This window comes from Somniosus microcephalus, chromosome 4, assembly GCF_052327205.1.
Source record: "Somniosus microcephalus isolate GS21.2 chromosome 4, FLI_Smic_1.0, whole genome shotgun sequence".
Taxonomy (NCBI): Eukaryota; Metazoa; Chordata; class Chondrichthyes; order Squaliformes; family Somniosidae; genus Somniosus; species Somniosus microcephalus.
Window position 1 is genome coordinate 7456454 of NC_140990.1, and position 19912 is coordinate 7476365.

General features: G+C 46.8%; 1 protein-coding gene across 1 annotated transcript; it reads right to left on the reverse strand.

Moving 5' to 3' along the window:
- Positions 1-669: 669 nt before the first annotated feature.
- LOC147118230 (uncharacterized) lies at positions 670-19708 on the reverse strand. The gene is made up of 2 exons (XM_085984321.1): positions 18495-19708; positions 670-2011 (listed from the first exon to the last, which is right to left on the reverse strand). The coding sequence occupies exons 1-2, from the start codon at positions 19491-19493 to the stop codon at positions 1478-1480; spliced, it is 1533 nt and encodes a 510-aa protein (XP_085840447.1). The 5' UTR covers positions 19494-19708; the 3' UTR covers positions 670-1477.
- Between the last annotated feature and the right edge of the window lie 204 nt (positions 19709-19912).

Genomic DNA, 19912 nt, shown 5'->3' on the forward strand with positions numbered 1-19912 from the left:
GGGATGTTTTTTAAAATGTTATTTAAAGTTTAAGTAGTGTTTTGGGGTGCAGTACTTCTCATGAGTTTGACAGTTCTTACAGTCAAACTTATGAATGAAGTTTCCCCTCCCCCTGATTGGCTGAACAGTGCTCACCTGATCCCAGCCGGCACATCGCACTAACTACGCCGCTGGGTCAGGTTAGCATAGCGCGCCGACATCAGAACCTGGCCACTGACAGGAAATCCACTGCGGGCCAGGTTTCAGATGTCGGCGCGCAGGGTGAGCGCACATCGGGGGCTTGCACGCGCGGCAAGCCCCCGACACCAAGTTCTGGGCCACTGTGCTCCATGATACTATAACATCACCTTCTCTCTGCTTACTAATACTGAGAGAACAGGGAATAATCTTTAAATCCAGCCCAGTTACTGGGGGCTCTTAACATTAACAAGCCTCAGTTGCCTGAATGGTTCAGTCCTGGATGTGATTAAAGGCATCAGAAACAGTGGATTCGACCCACCACAGTCACACTGTGGATATTCTGGTGTGTCAGCGGGTGGGATACACCAGGGAATCCCTTTCCACACACTGAGGTTGACACTAATGAGCGGGAGTCCCAGGGTTTCGGATACCAGGTAATCAAGCTCACAAGAACACAAATTGTCTCTCCAGACTTTATTAAGAGCGCTGCATAACACAGATCGGGTGATAATTCCCTCAATCTGGAGAATAGAAGTACAGTGGATTCACGTGCGATCTTCTCGAGTCTGTTCCAACTGACAACGGCTTAAGTGGCCTGTTCTTATACACAAGCTTGGTTACCGCTCAGGAAATGGGATTGTTTGGACCCGTCTGTTGACCGCCTCCTGAACTCCTGCTAATTCAGGGAATTTAGTCCATCTGTGACCAGACTATAACCACAAGCCCGTCTGGTTATCACACCTATACGGTCCGTGAGGTTATTATCAGATTCACACCCAGACGTTGTGCCTTCACTTGTCTGGCACTTCATCCCATAACACGGGTACAGGGGCTCAGTAATGTTTCATTCATCAGAAAAAGACAAAGTACAACAACATACTGGTCAGCTTAACAGAATCTCATCATATTTGTGTGGCTATAAATATAAAAGTCACTAATAAATCCAGGAGGGAATTCAGGAGAAACTTCTTTACCCAGAGAATGGTGAGAATGGGGAACTCACTACCACAAGGAGTAGCTGAGGTGAACAGCACAGATGGATTAATGAGGAAGCCACACAAGGGAGAAAGGAATGGGAGGAGGTGTTGATTGGGTTAATTGAAATAGGGTGGGTGTGGGGCATAAACACTGGCATGGACCAGTTGGGCCGAATGGACTGTTTCTGTGCTGTACATTCTATGTAACACCATGAACTGTCAAGGAAGGGAATCATCAGCACAACAGTCTTAAAGATTAAACAGCAGTAGAAGAATTTATAAAACATTCATCCGTTCCATGTTCATGGCACCCCAGCTGTCTACGGGGCTCTGCGCTGCAGAACAATGTGAACTTGCTGGTGTGTCAGCAGGTGGGATGACCGAGTGAATCCCTTCCCACACACGGAGCAGGTGAACGACCTCTCCCCAGTGTGAACTCGCTGGTGTCCGATCAGATTCCTGGAGCTTTTAAAGCTCACCCCACAGACAGAACATGTAAATGGTCTCTGATCGGAGTGAACTCGCTGGTGTTCCTTCCGATCACCAGCGCTTTTAAAGCTCATCCCACAGACAGAACATGTAAATGGTCTCTCATCAGTGTGAACTCGCTGGTGTTGCTTCAGATCCCGAGAGGTTTTAAAGCTCTTCCCACAGGCAGAACATTTAAATGGTCTCTCATCAGTGTGAACTCGCTGGTGTCCCTTCAGTTCCGTGGAGCTTTTAAAGCTCTTCCCACAGGCAGAACATGTAAATGGTCTCTCATCAGTGTGAACTCGCTGGTGTGTCAGTAGGTTGGATGACCAAGTGAATCCCTTCCCACACACGGAGCAGGTGAACGGCCTCTTTCCTGCTCTCTCCAGCTGGTCTCCCTTCAGCTCCTGGGACCTTTTAAAGCTTTTCCCACAGTCGGAATGTCTCACCGGCCTCTCCCCAGTGTGAACTCGCTGGTGTGCCAGCAGATTCGAGGACGGAATGAATCTCTTCCCACACACGGAGCAGGTGAACAGAATCTCTCCTGCTCCCTCCAGCTGGTGTCTCTTCAGATCCTGGGACCTTTTAAATCTCTTCCCACAGTCAGAACATTTAATCGGTCTCTCATCACTGTGAACAAGCTGGTGTCTCAGGAGGGTGGCAGAATGAGAGAATCGCTTCAAAAACACAGAGCAGGTCAACAGTCTCTCATCGGTGTGGACAAGCTGGTGTCTCAGCAGCACGGAGGGTGCAATTAATCCCATCCCACACACGGAGCGAGTTAAAGGTCTCTCCCTAGTGTGATCTTGCTGGTGTATCATCGGAGCCGATGGCTGAGTGAATCCCTTCTGGAACACGGGGCCGGTGAACGGGCTCTCCCCAATGTGTAACCACTGGTGTCGCTTCAGGTGCTTGTAGATCTTGAAGCTCTTCCCACACTCAGAACATTTAAAAGGTCTCTCATCAGTGTGAACTCTCTGGTTCACTGGTGTGCCAGCAGATTGGAGGACCGATTGCATCAGGTCCTGAGGAATCCTGTAACTCTGTCAGATCTTGACGTGATGTTAGGTCTCAGCCTCCTGTCCTTAAAGGCTCCACTTCTAAAACCCTGTGAAAGGAGTGCAGAAAGGGGTAAGAGGGAGAACGTGGTCTCCATTTTTTTAAATATAATCATTCATAGAAACATAGAAGATAGGAGCAGGAGTAAGCCATTCTGCCCCTCGAGCCTGCTCCGCCATTCAATTGATCCCTTTAGCCTTCACGGAATGTGGGTGTCGCTGGCAACACCAGCATTTATTGCCCGTCTCTAGTTGCCCTTGAGAAGGTGGTGGCGAGCCGCCGCCTTGAACCGCTGCAGTCCGTGTGGTGAAGGTGCTCCCACAGTGCGGTTACACTTCTTTACAGTGGTTTGGTATAACTGAGGGGCTTGTTAGGCCACTTCAGAGGGCAGTGAAGAGACAACCACATTGCTGTGAGTCTGAAGTCACATCTAAGCCAGTCAGATTAGTGAACCAGATGGGTTTTTAACGACGGTTTCATGGTCACCATTACGAGCCTTTTAATTCCAGATTTATTTAATTAACTGAATTTAAGTTCGGCAGCTGCCGGGCTGGGATTACATAGAAACATAGAAGATAGGAGCTGGAGTAGGCCATTCGGCCCCTCGAGCCTGCTCCGCCATTCAATGAGATCATGGCTGATCATCCAAAATCAGTACCCTGTCCCTGCTTTCTCCCCATATCCCTTGATCCCTTTAGCCTTAAAAAATATATCTAACTCCTTCTTGAATATATTTAATGAATTGTTAAATATATTCAAGAAGGAGTTAGATATAGTTCTCACTTGAACTCACTTCTCCAGATCACTAGTCCAGGCCTCTGGATAACTAGTCCAGTAACATAACCACTATGGTACGGTACCTGTACTCATGTCCCCCTTTTCCCAGCCCAGGGGCAGTGAAGCTGATTTTCAGGCCCCAGCTGCTGCACAGGTTGGTTGAAAGGATCAACAGTAATGGCAGCTGCAATCCCCACAAGCCCCCGCGCTCCAGAAAGCGCTCCGGCCGCCGCGCTGAGTTGTGGCTGACCCCGCGCATACGCACCATATCCCCGCCCTCTCCTGCTCCACAGGCACCCGGCCCGCACCGCGCATGCTCAGCACACACCCGGGGCCCCTGTCAATCATCCTCCCCCGCGCCTGCGCGCTGGGCCCGAGCTCCAGGCTGCCGCTCGGGGCCTTCTTTGTAAAGTCGGTGTTGGTGAAGAGCCGCAATCAGTGAGGGAAGGTGAGTTTTCCCCCAGATCTGATTGAGATCCGAGGAGGGGAGAGAATAAAGGGGAATCCAAACCTGAGAGTCTGTGGATCCGGGCCCCAAGCGGAGCTTCTTCAATTTGGCGGAGCGCACCCGTAAGACAAAGGTCCTCTACCAACCTGCCCCCGCCACACAGTGCTGCCCCCCGATTATGAAAATCCACGACAAGGCCTTGGACAACGTGGACCACTTTCCATACCTCGGGAGCCTACTGTCAACAAGGGCAGACATCAACGACAACGTCCAACACCGCCTTCAGTGTGCCAGTGCAGCCTTCGGTCGCCTGAGGAAGAGTGTGTTTGAAGACCAGGACCTCAAACCTGGCACTAAGCTCATGGTCTACAGAGCAGTAGTGATACCCGCCCTCCTGTATGCCTCAGAGACATGGACCATGTACAGCAGGCATGTCAAAGCAAAAAATAAACCCTTTTCAATTTAATTTAAAATAAGACAATACTTTAGAAAATATGATTAAATATAAAATAAATATTCACAACCTCCGCCTTTTTACTTCAGACACACCCGTCCTCCAGCATTCATCTGTGTGAAAGGCTCAGAGGGTGCGGAATTCTTAAAGTGCATCCAGGAGAGCTTTTTGAGCCAGCATGTAGAAAGTCCTACAAGAGAGAGGGCGGTACTGGACCTAATTCTAGGGAATGTAGCCGGGCAAGTGGTAGAAGTGTCAGTAGGAGAGCATTTTGGTGACAGTGACCATAATTCGGTGTGATTTAAGGTAGTCATGGAAAAGGACAAAGATGGACCAGAAATAAAGGTTCTAAATTGGGGGAAGGCCAATTTTAATATGATGAGGCAGGATCTGGCCAAAGTGGACTGGGATCAGCTACTTGTAGGAAAATCCACATCGGAGCAATGGGAATCTTTCAGAAAGAAAATAGAGAGAGTACAATGGCAACATGTTCCCGTAAAGGTCAAGGGTGGGACCAACAAGCCCAGGGAACCCTGGATGTCAAGGGACATACAAGAATGGATTAGGGAAAAAAAGGGAGGCTTTTGGCAGATACAAAGGACTAAAAACAGTGGAAGCCCTAGAGGAGTATAGAAAGTGCAGGGGGGTACTTAAAAAAGCAATTAGGAGAGCGAAGAGGGGGCATGAAAAATCACTGGCGGGCAAAATAAAGTATAAGTATATTAAGGGCAAGAGGATAACCAGGGAAAGAGTAGGGCCCATTAGGGACCAAAGTGGCAATCTGTGTGTAGAGCCAGAAGATGTGGGTGAGGTTGTAAATGAATATTTTGCATCTGTGTTCACTATGGAGAAGGACGATGCAGGCATAGAAATCAGGCAGGGGGATTGTGATATACTTAAACAAATTAGTATTGCGAGGGAGGAGGTACTAGTGGTTTTAGTGGGCTTAAAAGTGGATAAATCCCCAGGCCCAGACAAGATGTATCCCAGGCTGCTGTGTGAGGCAAGGGAGGAGATTGCAGGGGCTCTGACACAAATTTTCAGAACCTCTCTGGCCACAGGGGAGGTACTGGAGGACAGCTAGCGTAGTACCATTATTCAAGAAGGGTGGTAGGGATAAACTAGGAAATTACAAGCCAGTGAGCCTAACATCAGCGGTAGGGAAATTATTGGAAAAAATTCTGAGGGACAGAATTAGTCTCCACTTGGAGAGGCAAGGATTAATCAAGGATAGTCAGCATGGCTTTGTCAGGTGGAGATCATGTCTAACTAATTTGATTGAATTTTTCGAGGGGGTGACTAGGTGTGTGGATGAGGGTAGTGCAGTTGATGTGGTCTACATGGACTTCAGTAAGGCTATTGACAAAGTCCCACATGGGAGATTGGTCAAGAAGGTAAGAACCCATGGGATCCAGGGCAATTTGGCACATTGGATCCAAAATTGGCTTAGTGGCAGGAGGCAGAGGGTGATGGTCAAAGGTTGTTTTTGTGACTGGAAGCCTGTGTCCAGTGGTGTACCGCAGGGATCATTGCTGGGTCCTTTGCTGTTTGTAGTGTACATTAATGATTTAGATAAGAATGTAGGAGGTATGATCAGTAAGTTCGCAGATGACACGAAAACTGGTGGAGTGAAGCCTCAGGCTACAGGATGATATAGACGGATTGGTCAAATGGGCAGAACAGTGGCAAATGGAATTTAACACTGAAAAGTGTGTGGTGATGCATTTTGGGAGGACTAACAAGGCAAGGGAATACACAATGAATGGTAGGACCCCAGGAAGGACAGAGGATCAGAGAGACCTTGGTGTGCATGTACATAGATCCCTGAAGGCAGCAGAACAGGTAGATAAGGTGGTTAAAAAGGCATATGAGATACTTGCCTTCATGAGCCAAGGCATAGGATATAAGAGCAGGGAGGTTATGATGGAGGTGTACAAAACGCTAGTTAGGCCACAGCTGGAATACTGTGTGCAGTTCTGGTCGCCACACTATAGGAGGGATGTGATTGCATTGGAGAGGGTACAGAGGAGATTCACCAGGATGTTACCTGGGCTGGAGCGCTTCAGCTATGAAGAAAGACTGGACAGGCTGGGGTTGCTTTCCTTAGAGCAGAGAAGGCTGAGGGGGGACCTGATTGAGGTGTACAAAATTATGAGGGGCATAGATAGGGTCGATAGAAAGGAACTTTTCCCCTTAGTAGAGGGGTCAATAACCAGGGGGCATAGTTTCAAGGTAAGGGGCAGGAGGTTTAGAGGGGATTTGAGGAAAAACTTTTTCACCCAGAGGGTGGTTGGAATCTGGAACTCACTGCCTGAAAGGGTGGTAGAGGCAGGAACCCTCACAACATTCAAGAAGCATTTAAAATGCCATAGCATACAAGGCTATGGACCAATTGCTGGAAAATAGGATTAGAATAGACAGGGCTTGATGGCCAGCGTGGACACGATGGGCCGAAGGGCCTCTTTCTGTGCTGTATAACTCTATGACTCTAACTCTGAGCCGAAGTTCCTCGAGTTGCAGACACTTCTGGTCACCACACTTTAGGAAGGATGTGAAGGCCCTTGAGAGGGTGCAGAGGAGATTCACCAGAATGGTTCCGGGGATGGGGGATCTTAGCTACAAGGACAGGTTGGAGAAGCTGGATTTGTTTTCATTAGAGCAAAGGAGGTTGAGCTGTGATTTGATAGAGGTGTACAAGATTATGACAGGTTTGGATAGGCTAGACGGGGAAAGGCTGTTCCCACTAGTTGATGGGACAAGGACCGGGGGACACAGATTTAAGGTTTTGGGCAAGAGATACAGGGGGGATGTGAGGGAAAACTTTTTTACGCAGCCACTGGTGAGGACCTGGAACTTGCTGCCGACGGAAGTGGTGGAAGCGGAGACACTCAGTGTTTTCAAGGGGAGACTGGATAGATACTTGGGGGAAATAAACTTGCAGGGCTACGGGGATAGAGCGGGGGAGTGGGACTGACTGGATTGCTCTACAGAGAGCCGGCACGGACTCGATGGGCCGAATGGCCTCCTTCTGTGCCTCTATGACTCTATGTGGTTGCTGTGGATCACACTGGGGTCCACCAGCTCCCACGTGCTACAGCTGCAACACATCACCTGCCCGGCCATCTCTATTGTATTTTATTTAACTAATTAGGTTTTCAAGTTTTGAAATACCCAATTCTCTATTAATAGTTTTTAATCTCGGTAATAACCTTGTTTAATTTATTACATTTAGCTATATGCTTTAGGTCTTTACTGTAACTTAGCCCACAGTCCTAATTAAACCCGAGTTGTTTATATTTTTTCACGTATCAAGCAGCACCTCTTACCCCCACCTCATCGAATTCGCTCACTCACCCAATTCCCGAGTTAAGTACTCTGTAGAAGCCGTACTCCGTAGAACTGGACTCCGTGCTACTTACCTCCCAAACATTTCTCCTTCCACACTCAAAAGGCCGATGAATTTCAGGTCCTGATGAATGGAGTGACTCTCTGAGCTCTTGATGTGAAGTTTGGTTTGAGTTTCCCCGTCCGTCAATCCTGCCCTTCTCACAGCCTGTGAAAGGAGTTTCCAAAAGCCAGGACAGAAATTGACAACATTCTCCCCCAGCAACAATTCTCTTGTCCTCACCCAATCACGTTCCCTTAGCAACAAGGTATTGAAACTTCTTTTATACATTCTCGCAAAATATTACACACAGGTGTCTTCACCCAATCTCGCTCCCCCAGCAACAACTCCCCGGTCCTCACAGGATACTAGTTTGGCAACATAAAATGATATGGAACCTTCCAGAACTTTGGGCACTTTTTAATGGTTAATTACAAAATGGGCAGTTTAGCAGCTACCAATTACTGTAACTCATCAATACTCACAATTTTGATTCATCGACTTTGCATCATAGAATAGTAGAATTACATTAATACATCCAAAGGGCTTCCAGCAAATAGTTTGCAGAAGGCTGCACCACTGAATAAATGTGAAATATTTTGTGTTTCCTGTTGTGTATGTAACCTGTTCCACCTTAAGAGAGCTTAAGCCTGTTCCACCTTAAGAGATGTACTACTTTCTCAGGCTGCTGTAGACGTAATACCGGGGGTGAACACACCGGTATATAAGCACTGTGCAGTAATCTTGTATTCAGAATAGTCCCTACCTCCAACCAGTAAAGACCTGTTTTTGATTGTTATTAATTAGTCTGTGTCTTAATTAACTAGATAACTCACAGATTTAACACTGGCGACGAGTCTGATTCGGACCCTGCGGCAGTCACTCCACGGCAGCTTCGTCCACAGCCAGGACGTTGCAGAGAGGTTTCCACCCTCTCCACCCCACTGGAAGACATCCTGACCTCGGAGCCTCCATCGGCGACCGTCAGCTTCTTCTCCAGCTTGGTGGTGGGTAAGCCGTTGTCTGATCCGGGCAGCGACGCGACAGGCAGTCGACCGCGTTGGCCGCACGAACGGGGCTGGGGGAGCCGGAGGAATAGGGCGCGAGAGCCGCTTCGAGCGGGAGGCGTTTCAACAGAGCGATCGCATCTCCTGATAAGGGCCGAGAGCCGCGAGAGCGATCGCATCTCCAGATAAGGGCCGGGGGCCGCGAGAGCGATCGCATCTTCAGATAAGGGCCGGGGGCCGCGAGAGCGATCGCATCTTCAGATAAGGGCCGGGAGCCGCGAGAGCGATCGCATCTTCAGATAAGGGCCGCACTCGGGCTGACAGCGTCGGGGGACGGGTGAAGACCGCTAAGCGCGGGGAAAACCGCCATTTTGGGGGCGGAGGACGACAGCAAGAGCGGGAAGCCACCATCTTTGATTGTAAAAAAAAAACATCTGAGGAATTACAAATCTGATAAAGTACTACAATGCCTAAACACGGGAATATTAGCACCTTTGATAGTGACATCGAAGATTGGGCCATATATGTTGAAAGAGTGAAAAATTATTGTAAGGCCAATAAAATTCGTGACCAAGATAAAGCTCTAACATTATTAAATTTAATGGGTGCGAAGACATACGGGCAATTGAGACACCTGTTATCACCAGATGAACCGGCGGATAAGACGTTCGATGAGATTGTTACTGTCCTGAAAGATCATCTAAACCCCACGCCGCTGATGCTAGCGGAACGATTTAAATTTTACGACAGAAGGCAGCTACAGCATGAAAGCAATGCTGAATATTTGCTGGAATTGCGTAAATTAGCGAAATATTGCCAGTTTGGAACGGGACTGACAGATGCACTACGAGACAAATTTGTGTGTGGTTTATTTAAACAGGATACACAAAAGCGACTGCTCGAGGAGAATGAGCTGACGCTTGAGAAGGCGGTCACTATGGCAGCAGCACACGAAGCTGCAGCGAGAGGCACGGCAGTAATGCAGCTACGGTCACCGGAGCTCAGTGCACACAAATTGGGTGTGAGTTCTGGCAAATGTTATCGTTGTGGAAAGACAACGCATGATCAGAACCAGTGTTGGTTTAAAAACCAAGAATGTAGAACTTGTGGTAGGCTTGGACATATAGCTAGAGTATGCAGGTCAGGGAAGAAGACCAGCAACAAGAAGTCACCGCAAGGAAAATACGCAAAGGTACACAAGGTGACCGAACAGGAGTCCGATTCAGACGCTAGCAGTAATGAACTGGCTAGCTTAAGCTGTAATGAACTGGCTAGCTTAAGAGTACTCAACGCTGGTAAGGGTGCAGACCTCCAGACAATTTGGGTCACTCTTCAGATAGAAGGAGTCCAAGTAAAACTGGAATTGGACACTGGATCGGCATTGACGGTCATAAATAAGAAAGATTACGGAAAGTTATTCCAACATATTCCCCTACAGGATGCGGGGATTATATTGAAAACATACACGGGGCAAAGAGTGTACCCCATCAGGAAAATAGAGGTTGCAGTGGTCCACAAGGGCGAAGACAGTCAAATAATGGACCTATATGTGATATCTGAAGGAGGTCCTCCACTACTAGGACGGGAGTGGATTGGGAAAATGAATATGGACTGGCATTTCCTACAAACAATAACGAGTGAGAACTCGGTGAAGATAGTCGGCCCAGACTCTGGAACGAATGATGGTAAGCCCAACTCAGGTGCAAAAGACAAAGTTTCAGCACAGAATTCCACTGAGCAACAACAACATAGTTTAACTGTGGATTCTGAGTCTGGCAAGTCTACTGATGTGCCCATTTCTGAGGGACACCGGGCTCGAACTCAACTCCACTTCAAACTACAACAGCAATTAGAACAAATGCTTCGCCGTTTTGAGCAAGAGTTGAATGCAACGAAAGAGTTCTTTGATATAGAGTTGGAGAATCTGGAAAGACAACAGAAGCAGCTGATGGAGAAAATGGAGCAGGAGCACACAAAACGTCTGATGTCAGAGGAGTTAACGGTCAGCCAACTCCTGCATATGCTGAAGGACAGGACTCTGAAATGGGAAAAACTTGAACACGAACTTCAATATTCAAACGAAAGGGGTTCGGAGCTCTCAAAGGTTATTGGAAGAGCTGAGGTGGCAACACAGACTGAGATGACTGCAACAGAGCAGCCCTTGGATGCCAAAAGTACGCTGACTCACGTCAACGTAGAACAGACCGCTGAAACAGCTGCTCCGGTAGAGGGATTGAATAGTCCGATCAATCAATCTCCAAAGGAAGTTGAAGTATTAAAATCACAAATTAGGTCACTAGTAAACGACTTGCTGAAAGCCCAGAAAAAGCTGGATGCAGAGGTACACATGAAGAAGTCTCTTCAGGAAAGATGTCTGGATTTGGAACAAGAGCTGGCTAACGTCCAGCTGGGTATGGAGGAAATAGACGACCCTCTCACTGGTCTAGCTCAGGACGACACCGAATATTACCATGACCTGGTGGATGACACCGAATATTACGATGTCCTGTCCTGCCCAGCTTGTAACTTCGACTCCCAAAGTGCAGAAATCATGGAGGAGCACCAAAAGTCTACGGAACATCGGGAGAAGCTGGCTCTACGACGGAAACAGGAGGAAGAGAAGGAGGAACTGCGCATGCAGCTGGCAGCTGTGGCAGCTGACAATGGAGCCCAGAGAGTCTCCAAGAAGCAGAAAAGGAAAAGTAAAAACAGAAGATGACCCATCTGAACCATTATCACCTCTACCAGATCACACACGTGGTCCCTCCGAACGGAGCCAAATCAGTTCGGAAGGTCAAGCTGTTAAATCCATGAAAGGACTATTGAATGAGTAACGTGAACCGACTACACCACAGAGATTGAATCTGTGAACTGTTTTCCGCAGAGACTGAATCTGTGATATGTTACGTTAAACATGAAGTTATATATGTATATATGTTATTACGTTATGTTAAATGGGGGGATGACTATAAAGCTAAGAAGGGAGGAGTGTTGTGTATGTAACCTGTTCCACCTTAAGAGAGCTTAAGCCTGTTCCACCTTAAGAGATGTACTACTTTCTCAGGCTGCTGTAGACGTAATACCGGGGGTGAACACACCGGTATATAAGCACTGTGCAGTAATCTTGTATTCAGAATAGTCCCTACCTCCAACCAGTAAAGACCTGTTTTTGATTGTTATTAATTAGTCTGTGTCTTAATTAACTAGATAACTCACAGATTTAACATTTCCCACATTCAATAACTGTTAATTTTATTTTGCCTCATTTGAATACATTAATCTGACTGGCTGAAGGGCACTGATGTAATTTGATTGGAGGCCTTCTATCAATTATCTTGCCTACCCTCAATCTGGCAAGAAACTACTTAAAAATGTCGACTATTCCTCAATTCAATTAATGTCAAGCACAATGGTTTTAATGGGAACAGCCACAAACAGTTAATTCCTGCCCCTTGCCCACCACAACAGCACTTAGACAGACTATGGGGAATCCTCATGGGACAAAGATGGAAGCTTTGTGAATTTAACACAAAATGAGGGCAGCGAATGTTGTAAAGCCTAAGGGGGAATTACAGTTTGTGTCCCGAGCTGAGCCGCCCCCTCTTAAGCTGAGTTTGTTTTGTCTTGTTTCTTATTTACAAGTTCACTTCTTACAAGACATTCTTTAATTCTTTATGTTGCTGCTTTAAGCTATATGATTTTCACCCTAACAGATATGTACTTGAAGTGCCGTAACCTACAAGGCTACGGACCAAGTGCGGGAAAGTGGGATTAGGGAGGATAGCTCTTTGTCGGCTGGCACAGACAAGATGGGCCGAATGGCCTCCTTCTGTGCTGTAAATGTCTTTGATTCATTGATCATCCCATTCCCATGCTGACTCTGTGTTAACACCTCAGACGAGCCGTCCCACAGGGTGACTCCCTCAACCTGTTATCCCGATTACAGAACCAGGTTGTCTCTCTCAGGAATGACCAATGTTCTGTTGTCTGGGCACCAACTCACTCGTGCCTCACATGTTGCCAACAAGTCTGCTGCTTGAGCAGTTTGCAGTGTTATTAGGTCTGTGGGTCTCTTACCAACCACCTCCCTTATCGAGGCAAAGGGCTCATCTCCTGACTTTGGGTGTTATCATTCCAAACTTCAGCATTCTCTGTCTTTTAGCTTCAATCTGTCTGTGTCCACCCAGTGACAACACTGAGCTCCTCCCTCCAACCACGGACACTCGCCCTCTTGCTGAGAAAGAAAGACTTGCATTTATATTGCGCCTTTCACAACCTCAGGACGTCCCAGAGCGCTTTACACTTAATGAAGAACTTCTGAAGTGTAGTCACTGTTGTAATGTAGGAAACGCAGCAGCCAATTGGTGCACAGCAAGCTCCCACAAACAGCAATGTGACAATGACCAGATAATCTATTTCACTGATGTTGACTGAGGGATAAATATTGGCCCCAGGACACCGGGGAGAACTCCCCTGCTCTTCTTCAATGTAGTGCCACGGGATCTTTTACATCCACCTGAAAGAGCAGACGGGGGCCATGGTTTAACATCTCATCCGAAAGACGGCACCTCTGACAGCGCAGCACTCTCTCAGCACTGGAGTGTCAGCCTAGATTTTTATGCTCAAGTCTCTCGACTGGGACTTGAACCCACGACCTTCTGACTCAGAGGTGAGAGTGCTGCCCACTGAGCTAAAGTGCCTGGAGCTAAGCCAGCTGGGATACTTGACATAGGATTACATCGGATATACGGCACAGAAACAGGCCATTCGGCCCAACCAGTCCATGCCGGTGTTTATGCTCCACTCGAGCCTCCTCCCGTCTTTCCTCATCTAAATCTATCAGCATAACCCTCGATTCCCTTCTCCCTCATATGCTTGTCTAGCCTCCCCTTAAATGCATCGATACTATTCGCTTCAACCACTCCCTGTGGCAGCGAGTTCCACATTCTCACCACTCTCTGGGTGAAGAAGTTTCTTCTGAATTCCCTATTGGATTTCTTGGTGACTATCTTATATTGATGGCCTCTAGTTATGCTCTTCCCCACAAGTGGAAACATTCTCTCTGTATCCACTCTATCAACATTTTTCATAATTTTAAAGACCTCTATTAGGTCACCCCTCAGCCTTCTGTTTTCAAGAGAAAAGAGACCCAGCCTGTTCATCCTTTCCTGATATGTATACCCTCGCATTTCTGGTATCATCCTTGTAAATCTTCTCTGCACCCTCTCCAGTGCCTCTATATCCTTTTTATAATATGGTGACCAGAACTGTACGCAGTACTCTAAGTGTGGTCTAACCTAGGTTCCATACAGGTTTAGCATAACTTCACTACTTTTCAATTCTATACCTCGAGAAATAAACCCTAGTGCTTGGTTTGCTTTTTTTATGGCCTTGCTAACCTGTGTCGCAACTTTTAGTGATTTGTGTATTTGTACTCCGAGATCCCTTTGTTCCTCTACCCCACCTAGACTCACACCCTCCAAGTGATAAGTGACCTCCCCATTCTTCCTACCAAAATGTAATACCTCACATTTATCTGTTCAGCCTTGGTCAGTCTGCAAAAACTCTGAAATGTTTAATAATGAAATCAGGGTGTCAAAAAGCTCAGGTGAGGCAGTTTAAAAAGCCAGTCCCTGACCAGAGATTGCTGGATGCTGACACTCGGTGCTCACGAGGATAGAATGTCCCATTCCCCAGGCACGGACATCCAGCACCTCGATCACAGCAACAATTCACAAAACAATGGCAATATAACTTGGAGCAGAGATGGTTAAGTGGAGCTGTGATCGAGGTGCTCAAAATGATGAGGGGTTTTGATCGAGCAAACAGGAGAAGCTGTTGTCACTGGCAGGAGGGTCGGTAACGAGAGGACACAGATTTCAGATCATTGGCAAAAGAATCGAGAGAGGAAATGAGGAGACTTTTTTTACCCAGCGAATTGTGATGATCTGGAATGCACTGCCTGAATGGGAGGTGGAAGCAGATTCAATAGTAACTTTCAAAAGGGAATTGGATATATACTAGAAGCAGAAATTTGCAGGGCTGTGGGGAAAGAGCAGGGCACTGGGACTAATTGCATCGCTTTCAGAGAGCCAGCACCAGCATGATGGGCTGAAAGGCATCCTACTGTGCTCTATGATTCTATAACATCAGCTTCTCTCTGCCCACCAGCACTGAGAGAACAGGGAATAATCTTTAAATCCAGCCCAGTTATTGGGGGCTCTTAACATTAACAAGCCCCAGTTGCCTGAATTAACATGGTTCAGTCCTGGATGTGATTAAAGGCATCGGGAACAGTGGAATCGACCCACCGCAGTCACACTGTGGACACTCTGGTGTGTCAGCGGGTGGGATACACCAGGGAATCCCGTTCCACACACTGAGGTTGACAAATGAGCGGGAGTCCCAGGGTTTCGGACACCAGATAATCAAGCTCACAAGAACACAAATTGTCTCTCCAGGCTTTATTAAGAGCGCTGCATAACACAGATCAGGTGATAATTCCCTCAATCTGGAGAATAGAAGTACAGTGGATTCACACGCGACCTTAAGAACATAAGAAATAGGAGCAGGAGTAGGCCAATCAGCCCCTCGAGCCTGCTCCGCCATTCAATAAGATCATGGCTGATCTGATCCTAACCGCCAATCTACTATCACAGAACCATCTCCTGAATCTAACAGAATTAGGAGCAGGATCAGGCTACATGGCCCCTGGGCCCACTCCACTACCCACAGGGCCATGACCGATCCGAACCTAGACTCATGTCCAAATTCCTGCCCGCTCCCCATAACCCTTTATTCCCTTTACTTCTAGGAAACTGTCTATTTCTGTTTTAAATTTATGTAATGATGTAGCTTCTACAGCTTTTTGGGGCAGCATATTCCATGGACCTACCACCCTCTGAGTGAAGTAGTTCCTCCTCATCTCAGTTTTGAAAGAGCAGCCCCTTATTCTAAGACTATGCCCCCTAGTTCTAGTTTCACCCATCATCGGGAACATCCTCCCCGCATCCACCCGATCCAACCCCTTCACAATCTTATATGTTTCAATAAGATCGCCTCTCATTCTTCTGAACTCCAATGAGTAGAGTCCCAATCTACTCAACCTCTCCTCATATGTCCATCCCCTCATCCCCGGGATTAACCGAGTGAACCTTCTTTGTACTGACTCGCGAGCAAGTATGTCTTTTCTTAAGTATGGACACCAAAACTGTATGCAGTATTCCAGGTGCGGTCTCACCAATACCTTGTACAACTGAAGCAATACCTCCCTATTTTTATATTCTATCCCCCTAGCAATGAAAACCAACATTCCATTGGCCTTCTTAATCACTTGCTGCACCTGCATACTAACCTTTTGAGTTTCGTGCACCAGGACCCCCAGATCCCTTTGTACTTCAGTACTTTCCAGTTTCTTGCCATTAAGATAATAACTTGCTCTACGATTTTTCCTGCCAAAGTGCATAACCTCACACTTTCCAGTATTGTATTCCATCTGCCAAATCTCTGCCCACTTACTTAGCCTGTCTATGTCCCCTTGCAGGTTTATGTCCTCCTCACTCACTACTTTCCCTCCCATCTTAGTATCATCTGCAAACTTTGATATGTTACACTCAGGCCCCTCCTCCAAATCGTTAATATAGATTGTAAAGAGTTGGGGACCCAGCACTGACCCCTGCGGAACACCACTAGTTACTGATTGCCAGTCCGAGAATGAACCATTTATCCCAACTCTCTGCCTTCTGTTAGATAGCCAATCCTCTATCCATGCCAGAATATTACCCCCAATCCCGTGATTTTTTATCTTAAGCAATAATCTTTTGTGTGGCACCTTGTCAAATGCCTTTTGGAAGTCTAAATACACTACGTCCACTGGTTCCCCTTTATCCACCCTATATGTTACTTCCTCAAAGAACTCCAGCAAATTTGTCAAACATGACTTCCCCTTCATAAAACCATGCTGACTTTGTCCTATTAAATTATGATTATCCAAATGTCCTGTTACTGTCTCCTTAATAATGGACTCCAATATTTTACCTACCACAGATGTTAGGCTATAGTTTCCAGCCTTCCGTCTACTGCCCTTTTTAAATAAGGGCGTTACATTAGCAGTTTTCCAGTCTGCCGGGACCTTTGCGGAGTCCAGGGAGTTTTGGAAAATTATTACCAATGCATCCACAATCCCTACCGCCACTTCCCTCAAGACCCTAGGATGTAAGCCATCAGGTCCAGGTGATTTATCCGCCTTGAGTCCCATTATTTTACCGAGTACCACTTCCTTAGTGATTTTGGTCGTGTTTAGCTCCTCCCCCCCTATAGCCCCGTTTGTCCAGTGTTGGGATATTCTTAGTGTCTTCTACTGTAAAGACTGATACAAAATATTCATTCAGTGTTTTTGCTATCTCCATATTTCCCACCATTAATTTCCCGGTCTCATCCTCTAAGGGACCAACATTTACTCTCGCCACCCTTTTTCTTTTTATATAACTATAAAAACTCTATCTGTTTTTATATTTTTTGCTAATTTACTTTCATAATCTATCTTCCCTTTCTTAATCAATCTTTTTGTTATTTTTTGCTGTCTTTTAAAGTTTTCTCAATCCTCGATCCTCCCACTAGATTTGGCTACCTTATATGCCCTTGTTTTTAGTTGAATACTATCCTTAATTTCTTTACTTATCCATGGATGGCTGTCTTTTCTTTTACACCCTTTTCTTCTCAGTGGAATATATATTTTTTGGAAGTTGTAAAATAACTCCTTAAATGCACACCACTGATCATGTACTGTCTTACCCTTTAATCAATTTTCCCAATCCACTCTACTCAATTCTGCTCTCATACCTTCATAGTCTCCTTTATTCAAGCTTAGCACGCTTGTTTGAGATCCAACCTTCTCACCCTCTAATTGAATATGGAATTCAACCATGTTATGGTCACTCATTCCAAGGGGATCCTTTACTAGGACATTTTCTAGGTCCTTTACTAGGACCTTCGAGTCCGTTCCAACTGACAATGGCTTAAGTGGCCTGTTCTTATACACAAGCTTGGTTACCGCTCAGGAAATGGGATTGTTTGTACCCGTCTGTTGACTGCCTCCTGAACTCCTGCTAATTCAGGGAATTTAGTCCATCTGTGACCAGACTATAACCACAAGACCGTCGGGTTATCAGAACTATACGGTCCGTGAGGTTATTATTAGATTCAAACCCAGATGTTGTGCCTTCACTTGTCTGGCACTTCATCCCATAACACGGGTACAGGGGCTCAGTAATGTTTCATCCATCAGAAAAAGACAAAATACAACAACATACTGGTCAGCTTAACAGAATCTCATCATATTTAAGGGGCCATCAATATAAAATAGTCTCTGACAGATCAAGTAGGGAATTCAGGAGAAATGTCTTTACCTAGAGAGTGGTGAGAATGGGGAACTCGCTACCACAGGGAGTAGTTGAGGTGAACAGCACAGATGGATTTATGGGGAAGCCACACAAGGGAGAAAGGAATGGGAGGATGTGTTGATCGGGTTAATTGAAGTAGGGTGGGTGTGGAGCATAAACACTGGCATGGACCAGTTGGGCCGAATGGCCTGTTTCTGTGCTGTACATTCTATGTAACACCATGAACAGTCAAACAAAGGGAATCATCAGCACAAAAATCTTAAAGATTAAACAGCAGTCCAAGAATTTCTAAAACATTCATCCATTCCATGTTCATGTCGCCCCAGCTACAGAACAGTGTGAACTCGTTGGTGTTTCAGCAGGTTGGATGACTGAGTGAATCCCTTCCCACACACGGAGCAGGTGAACGGCCTCTCCCCAGTGTGAACTCGCTGGTGTGTCAGCAGGTGGGATAACTGAGTGAATCCCTTCCCACACACAGAGCAGGTGAACGTCCTCTCCCCAGTGTGAACTCGCTGGTGTGTCAGCAGGTGGGATGACTGAGTGAATCCCTTCCCACACACAGAGCAGGTGAAAGGCCTTTCATTAGTGTGACCTCGCTGGTGTCTCAGCAGGTGGGATGACTGAATGAATCCCTTCCCACACACAGAGCAGGTGAACGGCCTCTCCCCAGTGTGAATTCGCTGGTGTGTCAGCAGGTGGGATGACTGAGTGAATCCCTTCCCACACACAGAGCAGGTGAAAGGCCTTTCATTAGTGTGAACTCGCTGGTGTGTCAGCAGGTTGGATGACCAAGTGAATTCCTTCCCACACACCGAGCAGGTGAACGGCCGCTCCCCGGTGTGAACTTGTTGGTGTTCCAGCAGTGTTGAGGACCGAGTGAATCCCTGCCCACACACGGAGCAGGTAAACAGCCGCTCCCCAGTGTGAACTCGCTGGTGTGCCGTCAAATGTCCAGAGCGTTTAAAGCTCTTCCCACAATCAGAACATTTAAATAGTCTCTCATCAGTGTGAGCTCGCTGGTGTTCTTTCAGATCCCCAGAGCTTTTAAAGCTCTTCCCACAGTCAGAACACTTAAATGGTCTCTCATCAGTGTGAACTTGCTGGTGTCTCAGCAGATTGAATGACCGAGTGAATCCCATCCCACACACGCAACAGGTGAATGGCCTCTTTCCTGCTCTCTCCAGCTGGTGTCCCTTCAGCTCCTGGGAGATTTTAAAGCTTTTCCCACAGTCAGAATGTTTCACCAGCCTCTCCCCAGTGTGAACTCGCTGGTGTGCCAGCAGATTCGAGGACCGAGTGAATTCCTTCCCACACACTGAGCAGGTGAACATAATCTCTCTTGCTCTCTCCAGCTGGTGCCTGTTCAGGTCCTGGGACCTTTTAAATCTCTTCCCACACTCAGAACATTTAAAAGGTCTCTCATTAGTCTGAACAAACTGGTGTGCCAGCAGATTGGAGGAGCGACTGAATCAGGTCCTGATGAATCGAGTGACTGTCTGATCTTGAAGTGATGTTTGGTCTGAGCTTCCTGTCTGTAAATGCTCCACTTCTAAAACCCTGTAAAAGGAGTGTAGAAAGGGGTAAGAGGGAGAATGTTACCTCATGTCCCACTTTCCCAGCCCAGGGGCAGTGAAGCTGATTTTCAGGCCCCAGCTGCTGCACAGGTTACATCCGAACATACGAATTAGGAGCAGGAGTAGGCCATTCGACTCCTCGAGCCTGCTCCGCCATTCAATAAGATCATGGCTGA

What these genes read in the sequence shown, in the direction of transcription:
- LOC147118230 (XM_085984321.1), bottom strand. Translation starts at nt 19,493, where the DNA reads ATGTTCACCTGCTCAGTGTGTGGGAAGGAATTCACTCGGTCCTCGAAT. An exon ending in AACACCAACGAGTTCACACT is followed by an intron (nt 2,012 to 18,494) that starts GTTCTGTAGCTG and finishes GACCAGCTGGAG; the next exon opens with AGAGCAGGAAAGAGGCCGTT.